The 23,662-nt window shown below is 44.2% G+C and overlaps 1 protein-coding gene across 1 annotated transcript in view; it reads left to right on the top strand.

The window, feature by feature from the left end:
* The first annotated feature begins 16,121 nt into the window (after positions 1 to 16,121).
* The window catches only part of ABCI15 (trigalactosyldiacylglycerol2), a 55,599-nt gene continuing 48,058 nt past the window's right edge, over positions 16,122 to 23,662 (top strand). Inside the window, exon 1 of the mRNA XM_086521958.1 lies at positions 16,122 to 17,032. Within this exon, the coding sequence (XP_086378084.1) occupies positions 16,298 to 17,032 (735 nt within the window). The 5' untranslated portion in view covers positions 16,122 to 16,297. The remainder of the gene's footprint in view (positions 17,033 to 23,662) is intronic.

Here is a 23,662-nt window from a genome sequence, read left to right as displayed (position 1 = left end):
TTCGCCCAAGAAGAATAAACACAAAGCTCGTCTAGGAAAGCTTCCCAAAACTCCCTTAGAAATTCTTTAAACGCAGTGTTTATTAATCGTTGGAATGTAGCAGGGGCATTTGTTAAGCCAAAAGCCATAACACGAAATGCAAACACTCCAAACTCTGTGATAAAAGCAGTTTTAGCTTGGTCCTCTAATGCAATTGTGATTTGATTGTAACCAGAGTACCCATCTAAAAAGCTATAAGCTTCCTTGCCCGCAACTCTTTCAAGCACATGTTCTGAATATGGCAAGGGATAATGATCTCTCCTAGTAGCTGCATTAACTTTCTTGAGGTCCAGGCACACTCTTAGTTTCCCATTCTTTTTTGGCACAATGACTATTGGAGAAACCCATTCTGAGTGCTCAATAGGGTATATGAATCCACATTGGATAAGTTTTTCAATATCCTCTTGTACAATTTTGGCGTACTTAGGATTCATTGGATAGGGTCGTTGTTGGACGGGTTTAGCAATGTTGATCATGGGAATTGTATGTTGCACCACATAAGGTGGAATTCCCTTCATGTCATGATATGTCCAAGCAAAGATATCCTTGTATTCCTTGAGGAGCTCCTTAAGTACAGCCTCTTCAGTTTCGGTAAGGTCTTGAGCAATAAAGACTGGTTTAGACTCCTCACCTGGTTCTACTAATTCTATCTCTTTAACTACCGCTAGACCATCATAGACTCCACTGCTTCCATTGGTAGGTATTCGTTGGGCTTTGGCATACACAACCTTTCACTCCCCCGTGGTATAAGATTTGAAATGTTCAGAGCCGTATGTAAGTCAGCAGGCTCTTGTCCTGACAGAGACTTTTCTTTTAGTTCTGCCTCCTTTTCTTGTTGTGCTAACTCTCGGTTTTAACGTCTTCTTATAGTTCGACTCAATTTCGGCTCTGTAACCTCCAATTGAGTGAGGTCAATGGGTCGCGGGCTGCACCACATGACACTCTGGAGATGTTCACCCCAATTGTCTACTAGCTTTCGATGAGCATCACATGCCCCTAGATAGCTAAGCCATTCTGCAGTAGATCTTTCCTTGTTTATCCTAGCTCTCACATTTGCTCGATATCGTCGTCTCTTATATGACCTTTGTTTCTTGTTAAGGTTTTGATTTTGGTAAATGTTTGAACTCGACTCGCCTGATAGGTCTTCGCTTGTATCTTCTTCACTCTCATATAAATTACCATAGATGGTCGTACTAGGCCTTGAGTGTTTAGTTTCTATACTTGGTTCACTCGATGTTTCCTCAGGTTCTGAATCCATTTCTCCCTGAGACTTCGTTTCTGATGTGTATTGGCCTGAAGCCTTTGAGGAATCATCAGTTTCACTCTCAGGTAGGTGTGCCTCTTTCTTATCATCGGATGTTACATGCGCTACACCTAACATGTTTACTGGTGCAATGTGTGGTATCTCTTCCCCATCTGGTGTTACCCAGGTTGTTCCTCTAGCTCCCCATGTATCTATAGTTGCCGCTAGGTGCACCCAATCGACATTGTCTGACTCAGTCATTCCGGGTAGGATATCCATATAAGGAGAGTTCTCCCCAATATCTGTGTCTTCGTTACACGTGTAACAATACTGTAATGGACCTGAGTGAATTGTTGTGTCTGATCGATTATCAATGATGAATTTATTTCCTAGAGGATGCGTTCGACCACTTAAAAGATCAACTCGAATGACAGAGTCTTGGAACTGTAAGTAGACGTGGTTTTTGGACCAGTCATGCACCATTTTTGCTTCCCTCATGAATGGACGCCCTAAGATCATCTCAAATGACATAGGATGCTTGGAAAAATCCATAACAATGAAAGTCTGCCTTACCTTGTGTCCCAAGACCTTGATCCTGAGATCCTTTAGCATTCCAATAGGCGTAACAATAGATCCATTAGCCATTTTTACCACTACGCTTGTGGCTTCAAGGTGAGGTCTCCCCATAGACTCCCAACAACTCTTTGTCACCATGCTGACTCCCGCACCACCGTCAAGGACCCCCTTTACAGTTAATCCTTTAGTAGTGATTGGTAGAGTAGCATTAGATTCATCACCTTCAAAGTATTGCCCTAACTTGTTAACGTGTATTTCAATTACAGATTCATGTCCCGCTAGGTCAGATGGTGGTGCTAAATGTTCCTCATCATTCATTACCGAGTCAGGTTTGTTCATATGTTCAAACTGTGGTAATCCGGCCTGTAATTCTCCATTGAGGAAGGCTCGAAGAGCTGAGACTAGCTCGGGGTCTTTATATAGTTTGGACATGATGGTGGTTCTAACTTCTGAAGACATGAAATCCATCAATTTGGCAACATTTAATGGCATCTTGTGGGACGTAGGACCCTGACAAGATAATGGTGAAGATGGAATCTCCACTTCCTCAAGGGGGTCGGGCATTCCGTCACCAAACATTCTCTCTAGTAGGAAAGGTGTGTGTCCACTTTCAGATGTCCTACCCTCACTCTCTTCCCGAATGATATTGGGTATAGCTAACGGCCTGTAGTTCTTGTGAGGTTGAACTTGTGTGGGAAACACTGTGTCCGACATCTGGATATGTTTGGGTTCAGGTTCTAATGTTCGTTGAGTTTCTTCCACCAAACCCCTCAGTTGTTGGACTCGTTCAATTTCCACTGTTGGGTTTGGATAGGTTCCAATCTTTCTCTTGCAATCCTCATTTTTTGTCTCTCGTGGCTTATCTTGGGGGTTCGCAACTGGGTGGTTTAACTTTGAATACTCTTTTGGTGTTCGTCGTAATTCCCTCTCGTGATCCTCCTCACTGGCTTTTTCCTTTGTAGTAACAGTTTTGGTCTCCGTGGTCTCTATCGAATCTGAGTCATCCTCAGGGTCATTCATATACACGGGATCCTCTCATGTCCCTATGTTAGTCTTTGAACTAGGTTTTGAGCTAGAAGCATTAAGGGATTTCTTTCTTCGTGTTTTCTTCTTTCTCGCTCGGCCAATGGATGCAGCATCTCTCTCTTCGAGGATGTAATTTTGCTTTTGGAGCATCGACCGTGTGAGTGCATTCACTGGTGCTATGTTTATAGTTGGTGGTGTCCCATCAACAATCTCTATTAAGTTCAATGGTGTGATTTTCGGTGCGTTTGGATTGTTAGGACACTGTGCGATCAAATGATCTATGCCACAACGATTACAAGTGAGTATTGGCATTGCCAATGCACTCCCTTGACTTGTTTGCATTAGTGCAGCATTCTTTTGCATTCTAATGGGGCACTCAGCTACTCGATGTGGTCCACCACATTCGTAGCACTGAAGAGGTGGTCTCCTGGCAAAACTATTAATGTTTTGGCCTCTTGCTGCTAGCGCAGTAGCTTGATGGTCTTCTTCGCAATCTACATAAGTACTAGATGACTCGCAACCTATTTGGTTCATAGGTGTAACTCTTGGATGAGGGGGTTGTGGTCCTAGCACTGGAGGTGGCAACGGTGTGGTTTGGACCACATTTTGGGTTCTAGGGACCATGTGTTGTAATGGCAACTGTTGCTCCATGGGTGGGGTAGGCATCAATGCAGGAACTCGAGGTGAGTCTGCCCAAGCTATTGGCGGTCTATTTTCCATGATGCGTTTAAGCATTAGGCAATCCTTCACTTGATGGCCATACCTACCACACGCATTACAAGTCCCGTTAAACTTTACTCTGAAAGTAGGGCATTCACTCATAGTATGTGGGCCCAAGCAAATTGAGCACCATTGTTGCTCCCTTCTTGGATACATATGAGTGTTTTGTGGAGCACGATTACCCCTAAGGCTTTCTTGGATGGCCTTGGTGAGATCTGCCAGAGTCATCTCAGATATCGTTTGCTCTTTCACGATTGGCTTTATCTTCATTGGCTCATGCCCTGATGCTTGCGAGCTACTAGACTTCGGCTCGGTAGACACTCTTTCTCCTGTTATCATTAAATTATCCTCCAATTGGATTGCATTCATGGTGAATGCTTCCCAAGTAGTGATACCTCTAATGACTAGGCCATTATAGATACTTTCATGTCGTAGTCCCCTAATGAATCTATCGAGTGATTGGTTGTTGTTGAATCGCTCGTTTGGATTGCATCGAGGATTCAAATTCTTTAGGCGACTAATGAAGTCTCTCACGGATTCACCTTCTTCTCGTTCGGCTTTATGGAGCTGAGAGGCTACACCCCAAAGTACTCCCTCTCGTATGTATTCTTTTAAGAACAGTCTCCTAAGAGTAGAGTAGATCGTTTTCTCGTCTACTCTTAAGGTTCTATACCAATCTCCAGCCTTTCCGCTTAGGGTCAAACTCAAAGCCTTACACTTATGTAGCTCATTGTGCTCTTCCAAGGAATCGCACACATGTTCAAAGACTTCCATATGCTTTCTAGCATCTCCATCTCCATCTTCTTCTTCTTCTCCTCCTTGTGTGTGTGTGTGTGTGTGTGTGTGTGTGTGTGTGTGTGTGTGTGTGTGAGAGAGAGAGAGAGAGAGAGAGAGAGAGAGAGAGAGAGAGAGAGTGCGATCGAGCATTGCGGCGGCACGACGGCGGTGAAGCCGTTGAGGACTGAGGCCTGGGCTTGGGCTTGGGCTTGGGCTTGGGGGAATGATCCCGATCCCGATCAAAATTTTAGTGTAGCCCCGCAGTCACTCACGCTTAATTTTTTTTTCTTTTTTTTTTTGAGGCGACGACTGCGTGCGGTTTAGGTGACCCTTTCTTGGCCACACACACTGCCAACACCTACCTAACCTCTCTGTCAGCAGCTCACAGACAGCTCACTACCTTATCTACTTACTAACAGTGCTGCTAACCACTAACTAATCTACTAACTAATCTGTTAACCACTCTGCTAATTCCTTACTGACAGTGGGCTAACTGTCCACCTACTTCCTCTCTCACTACCTTACTGTGCAAAGACTGTGTGCAGGCAAACCTTGACAAAAAACTGTGTACAGACTGTGTGCAAACATAAATTGCTAACTGTCTACCTACTTATTCATTCACTGCGAACAAGCTAACGACTACTAATTGTGCAAAGACTGTGTGCAAACAGAAAACACAACATTATGCAGAAATCACAGAACTTGCAGACAATATAGAAATTAACAACTTGCAGAAAAATAACTCATTCCTCTTCCTCTTCCTCTTCTTTCCTACTACAAACAACTCATAGGAGAAGCACAAAGTGCCTCTTGGGCTTAGTGCAGAGCGATTCCCCGGCAACGGCGCCAAAAATGTGCGCTCCTTGCCGCACTGTTGAAGCAAGGGACTTGCCTAACACTGTGTGTGAGCCACAGACGGCTCCAAGCACACAACTAGCTTAACTAGTAAGCTTAAAAGAGGGCAATGGTGTGTCACTCACCGCTCTATGCTGAGGATTCCTTGCCGCGAAGAAGAAGGAGACATCGCTACGTCGCGCTCAACCGCTTCACCGCCGTCATGCCGCCGTAATGCTCGATCGCACTCTCTCTCTCTCTCTTTCACACACACACACACACACACACACAAGGAGGTGAAGAAGAAGAAGATGGAGATGGAGATGGAGCAAGAGCACTCTTCTATTGCACAAATGAGAGAATGAGTGAATTTTAGGTTTAGTTGACTTTTATATGAGCTCACCCCATTCACACTTGGGCGCCCATGCTTAGCCAACTAATCCCTTGAATGTTCCAGTTAGAGTGCGCCTCTCATCGGCGATCACTCTTACCCTTTTCCTATTGGACCGACAAGCCCGGTACCTGACTCTACAAGTAAATAATACAACGTCCGCCGTAGGTTACAACGTCCGTCGTAGGTGATAGGGTGTCCGTGAGCCGTGAGGGTTAACAGTCCACTACTCTGCAACTGACGCACTGAAATGAGACTCTGACTAAGTCCTGGTACATAACATACATCTCATAGCGTAAGCAATGCACTGCTAGGTAAAGACATGTATACATCTCCAACACCCTCTATGTCATATGCTAAACCATCAACAAATTGCACACAACCAAGTCTCCCACTAGAGAAAGAGCAAAACAAATCACGACGTGGAGTCACGTGAAAAAATGCATGCTCGTCTAGTAGAAAACGCGTAGACAATGTGCTATCCCAAGACACAAAGTAGTCTGAAGGCAAGCTAGACTCAAAAGTGACATGCCCGTCACATGCACACACTCTAGCATGTGTCCTCATAGTAGCACCATGCATCTGCCTCTTCCGTTGTCTCATACGCCTGAAGCAACGACGCCTAATATGCCCATCATGACCGCAGTGCCAACATGTCAGTCGCGATCGTGAACGAGAACCGCCTCTAACCTGAAGCGTCTCCATGCCAAAACTATGGCAAACAATGCTCAAGATCACAAGACTCTCCCACCCGAGAGCAAACCATTGTCTCAAGCAAAGAAGGATACACAACCAATGAGTAGAAATGCCAAAATGGCTCCACATTTTCACATACAATGGCAATCCACACTCAACGTACATCAACGGAGTGACCGCGCATAAGCAAGCGCCAAAAGATTTGCAATCCGAAAACTTGATCAATGCGAAAACAATGTTCTCAAGAGAGCTCACCGGCACTTGAAAGTGCAGGCCGAAATGCATGTATAATGGGCATCAACTATGCACCATAACCATATGCAAACCCATTCATAAATCCAAGCACAAAATCACTGCCAAAGTATCCTGTGAAAACCAATGAAAGAAACTCCACATGTGTGCTCCAAACACCGTGTCTCTCAAGAGACCGCTTCGATGGTGTGTAAACGCCTCCGTACTTCGTTGCCCGAATCTACCAAAAACCCTCAAACCACAAGCTCTGTACAAGCTGGAATTGCATCTTCAGCTCAAAATTTATGCACCTAACTTCGAGCACCTGTCGTGCTTCCAAAAGTGCATCAAACTCGCACACTATGCGAAGACAAAAAACCTGCAATTTCTGTATACAGTCAGTCTGAGCTAAATATCAGTAAAACGGTGAGGAATTTGCAAAACATTTCTTCTGCAAAGTTGTAGACCACGTCGAAACGGATGGGCAAATGAGAAGGAATTCTCAGATCTGCATTCTACAAGGAGAAAAACGAATCTGAAAACAGTGTTGCTGCGCACACAGTTTTTAGGACAGCACCTTCACTTACACACAATCTTCCACACTCCTCTCTGAGCTTCCACAAGAGCATACATCACTCTCAACTGAGCTCACAAGCTCCCATTGCATTCTCACAAAGCTTACACGCTTTCTTAATCTCTCCACCGTCGAGAACGAGCGAGCTATCGCCTCGAAGCTCTCAAAGCCGTCGTGCTCTCCGCGGTCACCATAGCTCTGATACCAATTGTGAGTGCGCGAATGCGGTGTGCGTGCGCAGAGAGTACGAAGGGGAGAGAGGGAGAGAGAGAGAACAACAAAGGATGTGGGTGGAGCTCCCAAATCTCATTGTATGAGTACCATGTGAGAATGTGAGTGAGAGCTCCTTATTCTTTGTATGTATAAAGAATAAGGAGATAAATGTGGGCAGTCGGACACTGGCCGACGGACACGGGCAAAGCACGGTGAGGCACACCGCCTTTACCTAACAGAGACCTACAAGAATCTTTTCCAAATATTAAAGGGGTTATATCCATCTCACAGGAAAGGCAAAAAGGGTTGCTGCTAATAACCACAGAAGAGCCTTAGCCTTTAAGGAAAATGATTGGGTCTTGCTAAAGATTCTCAAGGCTCATCTAAGGCATACTACGGGCAAGAGTCCTATGGACCACCAAGAATATAATGTTAAACTAGCAAAAAGATATTATGGTCCTTTTTAAATTCTTAAGCCAATCAATGAGATGGCTTATTAATTCAAGTTACCCTACCATTGGCTCATGCACCATGTTTTCCATGAAAGCCTACGTAAGCCTTACAAAGGAGCGCCATCAAAAGAAGCAATAGTTGTTGCAGACCCTCCAAAAATCGAAGATCAAGAAGAATTACTTCAACTTGAGTCCATCCTATGACATGAAGACAAGGTATTAAGAAACGGTAAAATTATATGACGATGTCTTATTAAGTTTAAGAATTATTCTTTTAAAGATGCTAGATCGATGCAAAGAACCTAGCTTAAGGATAACATGACCCTTGTCAATGCTTACAATGTTGCACTAGAGTAAGCATATGAAAATGCATTTTAAATGAAAAATGTTTTTGTCTTATAAGACTAGTTCTCTTTTTATTGTGCACAAATTTAAGAAGTATGCATGCTTAAAATCATGTTTGTGGTGACGACGTCTCCCATACACCAAGTAGAACTTGTCACTCTCCTTTGGAAGTATGATATGGACTAAAGAGCAGACATGCTTCCGGCAACCACGTCTCCCAAGCACCAAATGGATTAGTCATCCATCTTGGAATGACGTAGAAGGGTAAAAAAGGGATCCTCTACCCGCTAAGACAAATTGACTAATGACTATGACTTTATCTCTTTTACCTCATAGTCGAAGACGACTATGATTTCAAGAGAGAGGTAATGTCATTAAATATCTAATATCTAACCAACCCAAATGATTTCCTCATATTAAACTGATCATTTAATATGGGATAATAAATAGGAACAAGGGTTAGAATATAGACATGTGCTTACGGATCTATCTCAACACGGGGCCAATGGTAAAGGGGCCCAAATGAGAGATGGTATGTCAAAGAGCAAGGTTAACTAATGAAGCTTATAGGACCTTAGGGTTAGCTTCATTAAAGACCTCCAATGGTTAGTGTTAAAAGTCCTTTGACCTTAAGCAAACTAGGGTTGAGCTTGAGGTGGGAACCCGCCGACCTAAACTTAAGCAAGCTAGGGTTGTGCTTGAGGTGGAAACCCAACCTAAACTTAGGCAAGCTAGGGCTGTGCTTAAGGTGGGAACCTGACCTAAACTTAAGCAAGCTAGGGCTATGCTTGAGGTGGGATTTCCACCTAAGGTGCTTGTCATGCTCGATAGCTAAGGTACTTGAGGTACTTGTCACATTTAGTGAAGAAGTTGCTTGAGAAGCTTCTTATGCATGGGGGGTAAGATGCTCGAGTCAAAAAGAGAACCTACACACTTAATGAGGAAGTTGCTTGAGAAACTTCCTATGCATAAAAATCTCAAAGTTAGGGGAATTCTAAAAGAGCGCATGGGACACATGTCAGACTCTCACTAAGCTTAACCACATGGTGTGCTTGAATGCTATTGGTTGGGCTAAAGAGGGGTCCAATGAGCTTCTAGTTCCATCCAACAAATATCTAGATATTTTCAAGCTTTCTCTCTCTCTAAGGGGTAAGGAGGACACTTGTCAAAAGACTACCCATGTACTTGACTGCATGCTGCATGTGATTGGCTAGGGGGAGAAGAGTCCAATGAGCTTGCAGCATGTGGAAAGGTTGCAACTCGCCCCAAGCAAGCAAGGGGGGTGCTAGGGGGATATACTCCACACACACACACACTCATTTGGAGAACCATTCTCACTTGGTGAAAGTTGAGGAACACCACCTCCTTCTCCAAGCTTGTGAGAGTGAAAGCCTACACAAACACTCTTGGCTATGGAAAGCAAATCCAACCAAGAGTCATGCTTCAACGCTTAAGCTTGCCATCTTCTCCATCTTCATTATTATGCTATTATGTATGCTAGCAAGAAGAGTAATGATAAGTGGGAAACTGTTTCTTTCTCCTAGGGAATGTTTCTTCTTCCTCTTCCCTATCCTCATTCCCCGCTAGCTCTCTCCACCTTCAAAGGTGTTTGAGGCCTTGGGACTGAGGCTTGGGATAGTTAATGCTTTCTTCAAGTTTATGTTATGATTGTGATACATGAAGCTTTCCATCTTCATTGCATCACCTAGGTTACAAGGAACACAAAGATTGTATTGTACCAAGTCTCTCTTGATGGAAGAAACTATAATACAAATGCCTATTGGAGGGGGGACCGGCTCCATATGAATCCAATCCTCAACTATTGTCATGTTCTCTAAACTCTCTCTCTTGCAAAAGTATTGTTCATGCCAAGTTAACTAAGTACCATGTTTATGTTGCTACCATCAATTAAGTTCACCCGCTATGCTCACAAAGTAACCTCTCAAAAGTGCTTCACCTAATTTCCTAATTCCGCTACTCTCAAAGTTCATAGGCCATTTCCATTACAAAATGAATAACTAAGCCTCTTGCATGGTCATGAGAGGCTTAGCTATTCATTCATCCTCCCAACTAAGCCTTGAACTTCACAACTATGCCAAAATCGGCATAGTTACAAAGGGAGGCATAGTTATTCATTTAATGCTCCTTTTTGCGTGTAACCAGGAACGAGACTTGTTTAGTTATTTGTTACTTCGATGCGTAGTGGGCAATTCCAAATATCTGGCATGTCGTTAGCCCACGTGGCTCCTCTTTTTTAAAAAAAACCCTAGCGCTGAAGAGATTTAAAAAAAACTATGCCGTCGAAAGCTACCAAGTGAACGAGTTCGCAGTTCACATTCTTCTCCACAAGCAGTTCGCAGGTTACAGAGCTTGTTGGCCAGTATGTTACAGAGATTGTTCGTAGGTTACAGAGATTGTTAGTGAGAGGTTGTTGGAGAAGAATGTGGTTCTGCCCGGTTTGCTGCTGCAAGGGCGAACTGCACGGAAAAGACTTAATCCCGACCTGCTTATGGCCCTCGGCCCCTGCTGCATCGCGTTTCCCTGCATGTCTAAGGAGATGTCATCTCTTGGACTGCATTAATTGCAGGATATGCCCAACAAGGCCAGGGCCAGGAAGCTTTGAATTGTTTCCATTGTATGCGAAGCGAGGGTTTCTCTCCAAATGCAGTCACCTATGCTTGCATTTTGAAGGCATGTGGCATATGCAAGACATTGATATGGGTAAACAAATTCATGATGAGATCGTCAATCAAGGGCTGTTGTTGAAAAGAACTTTCATGCTTGGCAATGCTTTGGTTGACATGTATGCCAAGTGTGGTGTACTTTTGAAAGCTCAACAAGTTCTTGACGAGCTTCCTGATCGAGATGCGGTCTCTTGGAATGCATTGATTGCAGGTTATGCCCAACAAGGGAAGGGCCAAGAAGCATTGGGATGTTTCTAGCGGATACGAAGCGAGAGCTTCTCTCCAGATGCAGTCACCTATGCTTGCATTTTGAAGGCATGTGGCACTTTGAAAGACGTTGACACAGGAAAACAAATTCATGATGAGCTTGTAATCGGGGGTTGTTGCAAAAAACTGTCGTGCTTGGTAATGCTTTGGTTGACATGTATGCCAAGTGTAGTGTACTTGTACTTTCCAAAGCACAACAATTTCTTGACGAGCTTTATGTCCGGGATGCAGTCTCTTGGAATGCATTGATTGCAAGATATTCCCAACAAGATCAGGGCCAGGAAGTGCTTGGCTTTTTTCATCGGATGCAAAGTGAGGGCTTCTTTCCCGATGCGGTCACCTATGCTTGTGTTTTGAAGGCATGTGGAATTATGCAAAACACTATCATGGGCAAGCAGAGTCATGATGAGATTGTTAGGCAGGGGCTGTTACAATAAGATGTCGTGCTTGGAAATGCTTTGCTTGACATGTATGTCAAGTGTGGTGTACTTTTGAAAGCACAAAAAATTATTGACCAGCTTTCTGTCCAGAATGAAGTCTCTTGGAATGCACTGATTATAGGATATGCCCGACAGGGGCAGGGCCAAGAAGCCAAGGGGTGTTTTCAACGAATGCGGAGGGAGGGTTTCTCCCCAAATGTAGTTTCTTGGACTGCACTTATAGGAGGGTATGCCAAGCAAGGGCGGGCCAACGAAGCTCTCGAATGTTTTCAATGCATGCAGCAAGATGGCATTTCCCCCAATGCAATCACTTATGTGAATATGCTCTATGCATGTATCCACTCAGGTTTAGTCGATGGGGTCAGATGCATTTTGATAACATGAGGGAAAAACATGACATTGCACCAAACAGAGAACACAATACTTGCATGGTTGATCTGTTTGACCCCATTGCTGAAAAGCTCTAAAAAAAACTACGTCGTCAAAAGCTACCAAGTGAATAAAATAACGAAGTAAAAAAAGCATTCCGTGTTGCTCTCGGGAGCAATTCGATCTTCTCCACAAGCAGTTCGCACGTTACAAAGCTTGTTGGCCAGTATGTATGTTAAGTGCGGTGCACTTGTCAAGGCACAACAAGTTGTTGATGAGCTTCCAGTCTAGGATGTCGTCGGTTGGACTACACTTATTGCAGGATATGCCCGACATGGGCAGGGTCACGAAGCTCTGGGCTGTTTTCATCGCTTGCGAAGCAAGGGCCTCTCTCCGGATCTGGTCACTTATGCTTGTGCCTTGAAGGCATGCGGTATTATTCAAGACGTTGATCTGGGCAAACAAATTCATGATGAGATTGTCAATCAGGGGCTATTGAAAAGAACTGTCATGCTTGGCAATGCTTTGGTTGACATGCATGCCAAGTGTGGTGTACTTTTGAAAGCTCAACAAGTTCTTGACGAGCTTCCTGATCGAGATGCGGTCTCTTGGAATGCATTGATTACAGGTTATGCCCAACAGGGGCAGGGCCAAGAAGCATTGGGATGTTTCTAGCGGATGCGAAGCGAGGGCTTCTCTCCATATGCAGTCACCTGCGCTTGCATTTTGAAGGCATGTGGCACTTTGAAAGATGTCGACACGGGAAAATGAATTCATGATGAGCTTGTTAGTCGGGGGCTGTTGCAAAAAACTGTCGTGCTTGGTAATGCTTTGGTTGACATGTATGACAAGTGTAGAGTACTTTCCAAAGCACAACAAGTTCTTGACGAGCTTTATGTCCGGCATGCAGTCTCTTGGAATGCATTGATTGTAGGATATTCCCAACAAGATCAGGGCCAGGAAGTGCTTGGCTGTTTTTATCGGATGCAAAGTGAGGGCTTCTCTCCGGATGAGGTCACCTATGCTTGTGTTTTGAAGGCATGTGGCATTATGCAAAACGCTACCATGGGCAAGCAGAGTCATGATGAGATTGTTAGGCAGGGGCTGTTACAAAAAGATATCGTGCTTGGCAATGCTTTGCTTGCATGTATGCCAAGTGTGGTGTACTTTTGAAAGCACAACAAGTTCTTGACCAGCTTTCTGAAAGGAATGACGTCTCTTGGAATGCACTGATTACAGGATATGCCCGACAGGGGCAGGGCCAGGAAGGTAAGGGGTGTTTTCAAGGAATGCGGAGGGAGGGTTTCTCCCCAAATGTAGTTTCTTGGACTGTACTTATAGGAGGACATGCCCAGCAAGTACGAGCCAACGAAGCTCCAGACTGTTTTCAATGCATGCAGCAAGATGGCATTCCCCCAATGCAATCACTTATGTCAATGTGTTCTATGCATGTAGCCACTCAAGTTTACTCGATGGGGGTCATATGCATTTTGATAACATGAGTGAAAAACATGACATTGCACCAAACAAAGAACACTATACTTGCATGGTTGATTTCTTTGACCCCAGCGTTGAAAAGCTCTAATAAAAACTACGCCATCAAAAGCTACCAAGTGAATAAAATAACGAAGTAAAAAAAGCATTCCGCGTTGCTCTCAAGAGCAATTCGATCTTCTCCACAAGCAGTTTGCAGGTTACATAGCTTGTTGGCCAGTATGTATGTTAAGTGTGGTGCACTTGTCAGGGCACAACAAGTTGTTGATGAGCTTCCAATCCGGGATGTCGTCGGTTGGACTACACTTATTGCAGGATATGCCCGACATGGGCAGGGTCACAAAGCTCTCGGATGATTTCATCGCTTGTGAAGTGAGGCCCTCTCTCCGGATGCGGTCACCTATGCTTGTGCCTTGAAGGCATGCGGTATTATTCAAGACGTTCCGACATGGGCATGGTCACAACGCTCTCGGCTGATTTCATCGCTTGCGAAGTGAGGCCCTCTCTCCGGATGCGGTCACCTATGCTTGTGCCTTGAAGGCATGCGGTATTATTCAAGACGTTGATCTCGGCAAACACATTCATGACGAGATTGTTAGTCAGAGGTTGTTGGAGAAGAAGTCGTGCTTGGCAATGCGTTGGTATACATGTATGCTAATTGTGGTGTACTTTGGAAAGCACAACAAGTTCTGGACGAGCTTCCCAATCGAGAAGTCATCTCTTGGACTACATTAATTGCAGGATATGCCCAACAAGGCTAGGGCCAGGAAGCTTTGAATTATTTCCATTGTATGCGAAGTGAGGGTTTCCCTCCAGATGCAGTCACCTATGCTTGCATTTTGAAGGCATGTGGCATTATGCGAGACATTGTATGGGCAAACAAATTCACGAACGATGAGATTGTCAATCAGGGGTTGTTGAAAAGAAGTGTCATGCTTGGCAACGCTTTGGTTGACATGTATGCCAAGTGTGGTGTACTTTTGAAAGCTCAACAAGTTCTTGATGAGCTTCCTAATCGAGATGTGGTCTCTTGGAATGCATTGATTGCAGGTTATGCCCAACAGGGCCAGGGCCAAGAAGCATTGGGATGTTTCCAGCGGATGCGAAGCGAGGGCTTCTCTCCAGATGCAGTCACCTATGCTTGCATTTTGAAGGCATGTAGCACTTTGAAAGACGTCGACACAGGAAAACAAATTCATGATGAGCTTGTTAGTCGGGGGCTGTTGGAAAAAACTGTCGTGCTTGGTTATGATTTCTTCCAACTGTACCTGCATGCAAAGGTTCAGAGTCCTTTCTTTGCGAAGTATTCACCTGATGTCCGGGCAATTTTAGGAGGGCTCACCAAGTACTTGCTAGGGAGCTTCAACTCACCATCATATTGAAGCATACCCGCGTAGTGAATTTTGGGCACACGCACCCTATCAAAGTTATCAAAGTTTGCATACTCGAGAGCTTTTGCCAACATGATCATTCTGTCTGCTCTAAAGTTGAAGGTTACAACCGCCATCAACAATTGGACCAACAGATTTGCCATTTTTGTCCACAATCACAAATGGAGGACAATCTTGGATTATCTGCCTTCAATTGCATAAGAGCTTCTATACCACTCTTGAACTTGTGAGGAGCCTCTCCCAGAACTTGTGCATCCCAGCCTCTTTTTGCCACATTCCAGTTATTCTATTTCACAATGTCCCAACAAAACTAAATCTTCAAGACTGCATTGCAGACCCAAATCAAAGTGAAATAATCAACAACGACAATTCCTATTGATCCTATCTTGGCTCTTAAGGTGTTTGCATGGATGCATTAAGACCCATATTGAAATCTTAGCAAGCTCTTTCAGACCAAAAGGCAATTGTCGGTATCTGGTAATCACAAGGTACCTCATAGCAATCCATAGTTAAATGCATACGCCCCCCTCCAGATGCCATTGAGGCATCTACTCCTTGTTGCCGTAACTCTTCTAAATCTTTCTCGAGCAAAATATTGGAAACTATATATGCCATTTCAATACTACTCAAGTGAAAAAATTTATTAAAGGATGAGAGAGAGAGAGAGAGACATAGAGAGAGGCCACCGAGTGCTGTGTTTTAGAGGTGGACCTCGAAAGAATGAGATACCGATCGTACTGCTTCAGAGGGTACCTTGCAGAAAACCACGAGGAGGGTTAGAGGTTTGTCAAGCTCAATGTTCGTAATCATACAAGATGTCAATGTTATTAATTGGTTGTTGTTCCATTTTTATGTTTAAAAAAAAAAAAACATGCAAGTTTCCTTGCACGGGGGAGTTTGCACAGTCCTCCCCAATCTTTATCATACGAGGGAACGTGCCTTCCCACGGCAGCGTGCAATTCTCAATGTGTTCATTAGCTATGTTCATAGTGTCAAAAATGTCAAAAATCACAGAATGATAATGCTTACTCACCGCGCGATTGAATGTGTGTCGTCGATGCACCTTGCATCAACAATGCTGGGCATCTCCTGCTCTTAACTCGCTGCAAGAGACGACAATGGAGGATGAAGGACGATAATAAAAAATATACATCTCTCTCTCTCTCTCCCCCCGCCCCCCAAGTTTTTGTCTTCTAGAGGTTCTTGTTTTCTCTTACCGCTGGACTATGCGGCTAACGAAGCACTCTAGTTCAAATAACTGATAACAAAGACTCGCATGACCATAGCCTAAGAGCGCGCTAGACTAAGCCTCGTATGACCATAGCCTAAGAGCGAGACTAAACCTCGTGCTTTCCAAAGTTTATCTTCCTCACCATGTGCAAGCACCAAGGGCACCCTGCAATTTACAAGCCTGATGAAAGGCGCACACCTGGCGGAGTACCCCTGACCGGGCTTGGGTACTGCTTAGCGCTGCAGTAGCCTGATAGCCTGAGCTCGGCACCTCATGACAAAGGTAGCAGTCTTGGATTGAGGGTATGATTGGGCTCGGCAGAGTCGATTTCATGTGGTCACTGGAGTGCCCACCGGCTGTATGTTGCAGCGACAGTGCTAACACACACAACCCATTTCCCCGATTTGCACCTTTCACGCAACAGAAGAGGTTCGCTCGAAGCAATGGTTTTCTAATCAGTTCTAGCAGAGGTGATTCCATGTGGATGTTGGAGTGCCCTTCAGCGCTTGCTGCGCTTCTCTCTAAGGAGAGCTTCACAAGTGCTGGCACTCATAACCCACGTGCTCCACTAGCTTTTTCCTCTTTCCCAAAGAGGATTATACTCAGACATGCTCTCTCACCCTCTCAACCCAAAAGGGGCCTTTGCCCGGCTAGGGCTACTGTGGAGCAACCCTCGTCTCCTGCCCAAGTGGATGCAAAGGCAACTAAGATCAGCTTTTTTCCTACTGTCCTGGGCCTTCCTGCATCCTTGTGGAGGCAGCTTACAAACCCACTCAGCAACTTTGGTTTTGGCAAAAGGAGTGTATGGGAAGGAGGAGTTGGAATTTTTATTATCTCTGGCGCTGTTTTGTTCACGCTCACTGTGGGCTGGCTCAAAGGCTACCAAGTTCGAAGTCGAACACAGAAATATCAGGCTGTTATTCAGTTCTCCAAAGCTAATGGGATCTGTGTAGGGACACCAGTGCGGATACGTGGAGTAGATGTCGGAAATGTGGTCAGTGTAAAATCAAGCCTGGACAGCATTGATGTGGTGATTCAGGTCGGTTGTGAAAGAGACCTTATCTTTTGAATGTCTAAATAAGCTCTGGTCCATCTTTGTGTGCAAAGATAGTTGATAATAGTTAAATGAGAGAAATAATTTTAGAGTTCTAGATCCATTTTTTTGTTTGTTTTTGGTGTCATTCTTTTCGTATTTGGTGTTATTAACATTCTTGAGTAAAGAATTTCATGAGTACGTTTTGTTATTGCCTTGTTTATGGTTAAAATGCTGCATAGTTAGGGTATTTGTTTCCAAATCGTCTCTATTCTATATTTTCAAATGTAAGAAAATTGTTAATGTAGCTTTATCTACACAATGGCAGAAGGTATTTAAGGCTTATTGAAGAAAAGACAAGTGTAAATGCATGCCATGATGACACAGAATACCAAATTTTCTCTTTGCTCTCTTTGCATGACCATAGCCCTAGACTTTTACCTATGATATTGTACGGGCTGTATGACTTCTGATTTGCCATTTGTTTTCTATGCCATTTCACGCAAGAACCCAAATAGGATTATGCTTTCTAGGGGCTTCACATGGTAGCTGAGCCCCTAGATGATCTTTTTCCCTGATTTATGGTTTTGATGATGGGTTTAAACCCGACTTCAAAATCAAGGAAGTTAATGCGCGCACGCCTGTGTGTGTGTGTGTGTGTGGGTGGTGGATATCAATGTATGCATGTGCATATGAGTCTGTGTGTGTGTTTTTTTTTATCTATGTACCTCCTACCTTGAGGACGCTGATCAAGTGCCTCATCAACTTAGCTATCACTGTATGATGAACCCTTTTGTTATGGTTGAGTAGGTGTGAATGAGTTCTTACAATCACATGTCATTTTTGTTTTTATATTAAAAAATTGTATCGTCCTTTAAATACACATAATCACAAATGCCCTATATGTTACCAAGGGTCCGATTAAACAACAAGGTGAAAGGCCCACATTGGCATTCTATGTATGGGGAACTTGTTCTTGATGGTATTCTTATTCAAAGCGTGGTAGTCAATGCACATGCGCCATGAACCATCCTTCTCTTGCACTAGGAGTACACACGAACGAAAAGGGGCTGAATCAGCCTCTTCTCTAAAAGCTCATTGACTTGACTCATAATCTCTTTCTGCTAGGGTGCACTAACCCTGTACGGTGGTCTATTCGGTGGACTAGAACTTGGCACAAGATCTATGCTATGATCCTCAGGTCTCTGAGGAGGTAACTCCCCTGACAAAGTTCGAAAAAACATCATTGAAACCACTCGGAAAAGTTGTCCTATCTTTATCTAAGGTAGAAAAATTAGTTACAACTTCATGTACTTCTTTTGCGAAGATCAAGTACGCAGAAAGATGATTCCTTATTATTGATGAATTAGCAGAAGCAGAAGCATCTGGAGCAGACTCGCCTTTAAGCTTTACATCAAGGACATGAGTCTTTCCTCTATGTACAAGGGTTGTAAGTATCCACCATAGCATGCAACTTGTAACACCATGGGATACGTTGAAAGTTTCAAACTTCATTGCCTTCGCATCTTCCTTGTAACCCTTAGGTTGACACAAAGGAGTCTAATTGTCATAAACAGGTGCCCGTAAAAGTGGTGCTCCAGAATTGACCATTCCAGCACTTACATCACGTGTTTTACTTGTTATATCTGCATTTTGGGCATATGTCTATGAAAAACCAGCCTACCAAACTGTGTTTAAGGCATTTGATGTTGACCATAGGCACCTTGGAAACCTGGTTGGACGCCCGTGTTCCCATACATAGGTTTAATCATGCCTTGTTGCATTGTCGCAAACACATTTCCTAGCGTATAGCCTTGCAAACCTGAGGAGGTCCAACCCTAGCTTGAAACACTGAATTACCCCCAAAATAACCAGGATATGAAGTAGGTAATGGAAGGGTCTGATGCATAGCTTGTTCGTTACTCTCTTGACCATTCACAAACGGTTCCTGTCTAGGTAAAGCAAATTACTATGGATCAATGGACACCGCTGGTTGCTCAATCACATGGGCTTTCCCTTGAGCATCTCGAGACCCCTATGCATGAGAAATCTCCTTTTCTTGTAACGGCTCATACATGCCTTATGTCGGAGCTTGAAAACCCTGTGTAGAAGCCTGTGGAACTTCTATAGGTGTCACAAGACGAGCACCACGTGCCAATAGAAAAGACCAGACTGAACAGACTTTTAGCACTTCAATAACAGCTGAACTGAAAGAGAGACGACATGCGACACGGAGTGGTGGAATTCCACCCCAGAGAGTATTGGCCCCAAACCCTGGCGCCCCTTTCGATGTTTCTTTATAAACCCTGTGTAGAAGCCTGTGGAACTTCTATAGGTGTCACAAGACGAGCACCACGTGCCAATAGAAAAGACCAGACTGAACAGACTTTTAGCACTTCAATAACAGCTGAACTGAAAGAGAGACGACATGCGACACGGAGTGGTGGAATTCCACCCCAGAGAGTATTGGCCCCAAACCCTGGCGCCCCTTTCGATGTTTCTTTATATTGCATCAACACAGCACAAGCCGATACTCCAGACTCTGCACCTTCGCCAGGAAGCATGCCAGAGAATGAGCCTTAACCTCATATTTAAAGGCCCTTGGCTTGAAAAGCAGTTAAAGTGAAAAGCCTTCAAAACTCAAAAGCTTCTGGTCCAAACAAAAGCTGCCAGCGTAAAATCCGGAATTCCGTACAGCTGCCACGTCAGCAGTCAGCGCAAAACGCGGAAATCCGTACAGCATGCCATGTCAACAGCCAGCGTGATTTTCGGAAATCTGCCACGTCATCTTATGTGTGTGTGTGAGTCGTGCTTTATTTTAATTCTTTATGTCACTTGGGGCCCCATCGGAAGGGGTCCCCATAAGTTGGTAGGACTTCTTCTTCTTCTGTTACTTGTTCTTCTTAGGGTTTAGGCCCCTTGGCCGACATCTGTAAGTTGGCTCCATTCTTTAGGCTTTGACACGTCAGCAGTTTGTGACAATAGAAGCCTGTAAGAACTTCTGCATCCTTGTTTTCTTGACCAATTGCCGAAAAATTTCCATGCAGCTAAGGAGTTGAGCTTTAAACAACATGTTCTCTTCTTGAAGAGTTGAAGGAACTTTCTCTGTGCCATGTAAAGAAGATCTCTCTTCAATTATATTGTCTTTATTTTGTGCCATAATGATATGCTCTGTTTTGCTGTCAACCACAACAATCTATGTTGCACTTTTTGAAGGAAAATTGACTATTTCATAGATGGAACCATACAACTGGCCAGTACACCATAGAGGGCGATACTAATTCAGTTACTTGTTAACTTTACACAAAGGATTGAGAAGAAGAGAGAACACATGCGTCCAACAACAAGTGTCAAATGTGCACACGAAGACGGACACCGTGTAGGTTCCAAAGATTGGCGCCCCTTTTGATACTTCTTTATACAACTGAAAGCGAATGATCCGAACACTAAGACCAAACTCTCACCAAGCTCTCCAAACCTGTCATGGGCAGAAATTGCAGGTTTTCGACCCCATTTTGGTAGCATAATGGCGCCAAAATCTTTGTGGGTCAAAAGCACAAGCCTAGGACACATTCCCTTGCATTTTAGAAGCTTTCCGTTGAGCCGTAAATAGATTTAAGCGTGCTGTACCTATAGGGGATTAGCTCGGTTCCTATTTAGAAGGCCTTGCCTAGGCAAAAATGTGCAAAGAACCCACAAGACTGTACATACTCCTTAGAGCAACCCAACTAGTGGGGATTACCATATGTAGGGGTAGAGAGATGTACGAGAGCGGAATCATCGCGCTACATGAGACAAGGGAGAAGACCATTAAACCTAAAAATCCACTTACAAATGATTAAAAACAGACCTCACTCTGTTTTGGGCATCCCCAATCTTGTCACGTGACACATCCAACCCTATGTGTCCATAGACAAGCTACAGCATGACCAGGGTTCAGTTCAGTCAACTTAGTCTAGAATAGGAAGTGATATGGCACTTTTGTGAGTCTGTTCGTAGACCGTGCATGTCCAAACACTTAGATTAGATGAATTTCCTCTGGTTGCACAGAGCATGACCATCAGATTCCAATTAGATCCTATCAGTAGCATTTTTGCAATGCATAGACCTATTTTCCCTGTTTTTGCTCATTTTTCACTTATTATTTTTAAGTGAATTTTGTTGGAAAGTAGGTAGGGCAAATTTACTAAGTTTGTATAAGTAGAGACCTAGCGCTAGCACTTTCTGGCAGAAGAGGCAGCAGGAGCACTTGCTCAACAGGCAACTTTTCAGCAGGACCCCAAGATTCTCTAGCGTTTTTGCATCACTGCAGAGCGTTTTTGGACAAGAACATAGATCAGCCAGCGTTTTTGCATTACAGATTAGCCCCCGACCACAGTATGACAGCAGATCAGCCCTAGCGTTAGCAGATTCCACAGCATGATAGCAGATGAGACCTAGCATTAGCAGTTTTCCTTGCAAGATCAGTTGTCAGCCCTAGCGTTTTTGCATCAGCCTGGCAGTCCAGCGTTTTGCAGATCTATCGCGACGGAACCAACACAAGCACCAGCGTTTTCAGTTTTCAGCACTTAGACATAGTAGAACAAGTCCCGAACCTCGCAGATCTCACCTTCTCGCAGCAGATCCTTGCCGCATGGTCAGATCCCGCGAAGTTTGCAGATTCAGCCCGGAAAACGCAGATTGCAGCATCTACGTTTTCAGCACGTCGTCGTTGCATCGTCGTCATCGCCATCGCCACCGACATACTCAGCAGATAAAGATTTGCAGCTTTCAGCCCTTAGCATTTTCAGATTTCAGCCCGTCTCGTCGTTGTCCTCATCATCATCGACATCGTCGGCAAGTCCAAGCATTGTAGAGATTTGTGCAATCAATAGTAGACCGCTCTCGCCATAGAGAGTGGGGCCTTCGGAGGAGGGTTTTGACAACGTTCTGGTGTCGTATTCTCTTCTCTCTCTATCTCTCTATCTCATGCACTTCCATTCACAGTGTTCATCCACTTTGTTTATGATCACTTGCACTCTCTTACTAAAGGACGGAAGGCTCTCCCTTCCCTAAGTAAAAGGAACCTTGAGCACATTTCGGAGCACTCATCTTGAGCAAAGTTCAACATTCATTCCGCTGCACCTTACATTGGTATCAAAGCTTTGGCAGTGTTCTGTATCACTCAAGGAAAGAACCACAAGAACCACATAATTTTTTTTGCTTGTTGAGGTCGCACGAACCCAAGTTCACTTGGGCGTGTCGATTCCTAATCGTGTTTTTGAAGAGTGACAGGAAACCCAAGAAAGAAGGGCTTTTCCAGCCTCTCCTTGTGCCTCTTTTCACTCATTGAGAGTGAATCGTGCACTTAGCGGCCGGCCAATTGACGTGAGGTGGGAAAAAGCAACCTTGGTGTGAGTGCAAGGCCGCCAAGGGGTGCGCCCGCGGAAAAAAGCAGAACTCGGGTGAAAAGAGAAGATCCTTCTCTAACACAGATTGCAAGCGAAAGAAGAACCTCAAGAACCTCAAGAACTCAAGACCCTCAAGAACCCAAGAACCACAAGAACCCAAGTTCCTCGTGAACTTAAGAACCCAAGACTTTAGTGGATGGTCATCACTCGAAGCGGAATGGATACTTCGCTTGGAAATGATGAGCATGAGAGAGGCGAAGAAGAATTTTCCCCACCAAGAGGTTTTTCCGACCCTCTTTCTTCCCCATCTATGACAAGGATTGCACTAACTCCTATGGAGGCTTTCGACAAGAGGATGATGGACAGGAAGTTAGAACGCGAAGCAAGAAGAGCAGAAAGAATGGTAGAATTTGATCGTGAATGCGCAAAAAGAAAAGCAGAAATGGATCGTGAGAACAAAACAAGAAAAGCCATGAACGACCGACACATGAAAGAGATGTTGCGACTCTTTTCTCAAGTGCAGCACAGATGCAAGAGATTCGGAAAAAGGAGACTCTCAGTCTCTTCGTCTCCAAAGCATGACACACAGGATTTGCATGATGATAAGCATGATGAGTTGAATGACAATGATAAGCATGATGATTTGAATGACAATGACAAGCATGATGATTGCATGATGATAAAGATGTGTTTACTCACAAGCATGATGATTTGTATGATCAAGATGTGATTGTTCACAAGGATAATGGTTTAGCTGATGCTTTTTCTAGCGAAGCTAACCTCATTGCAGATTTGATCAATCATGAAGAACCGATCTTGGCTTTCGAGCTAGGTCCAAAGAACCCCCTCAGGAAGAACCGATCTTGGCTCTCAAGCCTAGGTCCAAAGAACCCCCTTATGAAGAACCGATCTTGGCTCTCGAGCATAGGCACAAAGAACCCTCACAGGAAGTACTATGTGTTCGTATGATTAGTCAGCACGCATTGTACAAGTGTTTCATTCGTGATTGTTTCCTGTATTTTAGTCAGCGTCTTTATGTGATCCCTTTTCCTAGGCATGACATATTGTATGTTGAGCACGTTTAGCTCATGAATGAGCACGGATGTATGCGTATTTCTCATGAACAGCTGAAAAGTATATTTTCAAGGAATTCACATTCCATGTCTCTTCCTTGACACGACACAGTTTCAGAAAGAGCACAAGAAAGATTGAGCATCAAGCATAGGCATTTCCATTGTGTTTTGCC

This window comes from Adiantum capillus-veneris, chromosome 10 (assembly GCF_014529385.1).
Source record: "Adiantum capillus-veneris isolate H3 chromosome 10, ASM1452938v2, whole genome shotgun sequence".
Taxonomy (NCBI): Eukaryota; Viridiplantae; Streptophyta; class Polypodiopsida; order Polypodiales; family Pteridaceae; genus Adiantum; species Adiantum capillus-veneris.
Note: the sequence above shows the minus strand (reverse complement) of the source record. Positions and strands in the feature narration are given on the sequence as shown.